This window comes from Charadrius vociferus, unplaced genomic scaffold (assembly GCF_000708025.1).
Source record: "Charadrius vociferus isolate BGI_N301 unplaced genomic scaffold, ASM70802v2 scaffold56, whole genome shotgun sequence".
Taxonomy (NCBI): domain Eukaryota; kingdom Metazoa; phylum Chordata; class Aves; order Charadriiformes; family Charadriidae; genus Charadrius; species Charadrius vociferus.
Window position 1 is genome coordinate 1,216,538 of NW_009649057.1, and position 2,655 is coordinate 1,219,192.

The 2,655-nt window shown below is 63.3% G+C and overlaps 1 protein-coding gene across 1 annotated transcript in view; it reads left to right on the forward strand.

The window, feature by feature from the left end:
• Positions 1–251: 251 nt before the first annotated feature.
• Positions 252–2,655, forward strand: part of CERCAM (cerebral endothelial cell adhesion molecule) — a 3,583-nt gene continuing 1,179 nt past the window's right edge. The window contains exons 1-10 of the mRNA XM_009888078.1: positions 252–325; positions 522–639; positions 719–853; positions 942–1,146; positions 1,226–1,345; positions 1,497–1,573; positions 1,757–1,863; positions 1,979–2,111; positions 2,289–2,416; positions 2,493–2,638. Of these exons, the coding sequence (XP_009886380.1) occupies positions 252–325; positions 522–639; positions 719–853; positions 942–1,146; positions 1,226–1,345; positions 1,497–1,573; positions 1,757–1,863; positions 1,979–2,111; positions 2,289–2,416; positions 2,493–2,638 (1,243 nt within the window). The remainder of the gene's footprint in view (positions 326–521; positions 640–718; positions 854–941; positions 1,147–1,225; positions 1,346–1,496; positions 1,574–1,756; positions 1,864–1,978; positions 2,112–2,288; positions 2,417–2,492; positions 2,639–2,655) is intronic.

Genomic DNA, 2,655 nt, shown 5'->3' on the forward strand with positions numbered 1-2,655 from the left:
GCCCAGCCGGCGGCAGCACCAGGAAAGAATTTACCCATCCACGTTCCCCCTCCTGCCAGCGCAGCCTCAGCTCCTTCAAATTACATGTTACGTTCCCGAGCGACTCCGTCACTGGCTCAGCCTCTCAGCCCCAGGAGCGTTCCTAGTGCGGGGAGGGGGCCGTGGTTGTCCCTTGGAGGGGGGACCCCCAGAGGCTGATGTCCCTTCACCCCAGGTGCGCGACGGACCACAACTTGGACAACACGACGGCGATGCTGCAGGAGTGGCTGGGGGCGGTGGGGAAGGACTATCACTCGGTGGCCTGGAAGGTGCAGGAGGAGCCCAGGTGAGGCTGGGGGTGGTGGGGGGCAGGCGTGGGCTGCAAGGGGCTCCTGGAGAAGCACCCACCGCTGGGGACATCGCCAGGAGGAGCCGGTGGCAAGGCAGAGCTGGGCTGAGGCAGGCAGCCTTCGAGCTGTGGTGTGCAACGAGTTTGTGCGTTCCCAGCGAGTGGGGTTAACCCCTGCCTCCCTCCTGCCCAGCTCCTACCCTGACGAGCTCGGGCCAAAGCACTGGAGTGACAAACGCTATGAAAACCTGATGAAGTTGAAGCAGGAGGCTCTCACCTACGCCCGGGAACAGCAGGCTGACTACATCCTGGTAAGGGACATAAGGCACCAGCGGTATAGGGACTGAGGTGGGCGTCCCCGCGCCTCAGGTCCTGTGTTTTCCTCCCCAGTTCATGGACACCGACAGCATCCTGACCAATAACCAGACCCTCAAGTTTCTCATGGCACAGAACAAGTCGGTGGTGGCGCCCATGCTGGACTCGCAGACCTTCTACTCCAACTTCTGGTGTGGCATCACGCCCCAGGTACGTCCCCAGAAAGCCTTGGGGAAGGGGAACCCACCCATGGCAAAGGAACCCCTCACCATGGAGGCATCACGCTGGTGTGCTGCAGGGGTACTACCGCCGGACGGCTGACTACTTCCCCACCAAGAACCGGCAGCGGGTGGGCTGCTTTGCTGTCCCCATGGTCTATGCCACCTTCCTGATCGACCTGCGGAAGGAGGAGACGTCAAGGTTGGCTTTCTACCCGCCCCATCCCAACTACACCTGGGCCTTTGACGATATCATCGTCTTCGCCTACTCCTGCCAGGCAGCTGGTGAGAGCTGGGGGTCCAGCGGTTTAGGGGGGGGGGGGGGTTTGGGGAGGCTGTGGTGCTCACCCATCCCACCCGGCAGGTGTGGAGGTCCATGTGTGCAACCAGCAGCGCTTTGGCTACATCAATGTCCCTGTGAAGGCCCACCAGACGCTGGAGGATGAACGCGCCAACTTTGTGCATCTCACACTGGAGGCCATGGGTGAGCGCCTACAGGCAGCAGGGTCCCAGAGGTGTCCCCCACACCAGGGGTGATGGGGACCTGGTGACGGCCCCTGGGGCAGGGCTGTCAGACCCAGTTCCCAGCCAGGGGGGTCTGAGCTCCACCATAGGGGTGTCCCCTCTCTCCACAGTGGATGGCCCCCCCATGCAGCGCTCCAGGCACATTTCCCTCCTCCCCAAGCCGCTCACGAAAATGGGCTTTGATGAAGTAAGTCCCCAGTGGACCTTCCCATGTCCCTCTGTCTGTGCCTCTGGTTGCATCCCTCCACAACAAAGCCCGCCGAGCTTTGGCCGAGCACCTTGTCCCCCATCCTGTGGTGGCCAGGCTGGCTGTGTCCGCCCTGTACCATGACAACATGCCCCCTTGGTGGGGTCTCCCCTTCCTCCCCAGATCTTCCTCATCAACCTGGTGCGGAGGCCGGACCGGCGCCAGCGAATGCTGGCATCCCTGCAGGAGCTGGAGATTGCCCCGCGGGTGGTGGATGCTGTGGATGGGAGGTGACCATGGAGGGACGCGTGCCCACTTTGCCAGCCCACCTGGTGTCACCCTGGGGAGGGGACAGGGGGTGGCTGGAGGGGGGACACCTCTCTGATGCGGCCTCTTGCCTTCCAGCACCCTCAACAGCAGTGACATCAAGGTGCTGGGAGTGGACCTGCTCCCCGGCTACTACGACCCCTTCTCTGGCCGCACACTCACCAAGGGCGAGGTTGGCTGCTTCCTCAGCCACTACAACATCTGGAAGGAGGTATGAGGCCGTGGGGGCTACAGGGTCCATAAGGGCCACCAGCACGGGGCAGGGACCCCGTGAGCATCACCATGTCACTGGAGGACCTGGGAAGAGGGGTGTTCTGCAGGGTGAGTGGACCCAGTATGGCCCAGTGTGGTGCTGGGATGGGTTTGCACCTTTGTCCCCTTCCTGCAGATTGTGTCCCGGGGGCTGGAGCGGTCAGTGGTCTTCGAGGATGATGTGCGCTTTGAAGCCGCCTTCCCAGCGCGGCTGCGGCGGCTGATGGAGGAGCTGGAGGGGGCACAGCAGGACTGGGACCTCATGTAGGTGCTGGGGCTGGTGGGATGAGGGGTGGGGGTCCCTGGGGCTGGCTCTCATGGCTCACCGGCCGCCCTTCAGCTACCTGGGGAGGAAGCAGGTGAACGCGGAGGATGAGGCACCCGTGGAGGGGGTGCGAAACCTGGTGGTGGCCGGGTACTCATACTGGACGCTGGCCTATGCCATCTCCCGCCGCGGGGCGCAGAAACTGCTACTCTTGATGACAGGCCCCTAATCAAAGAGG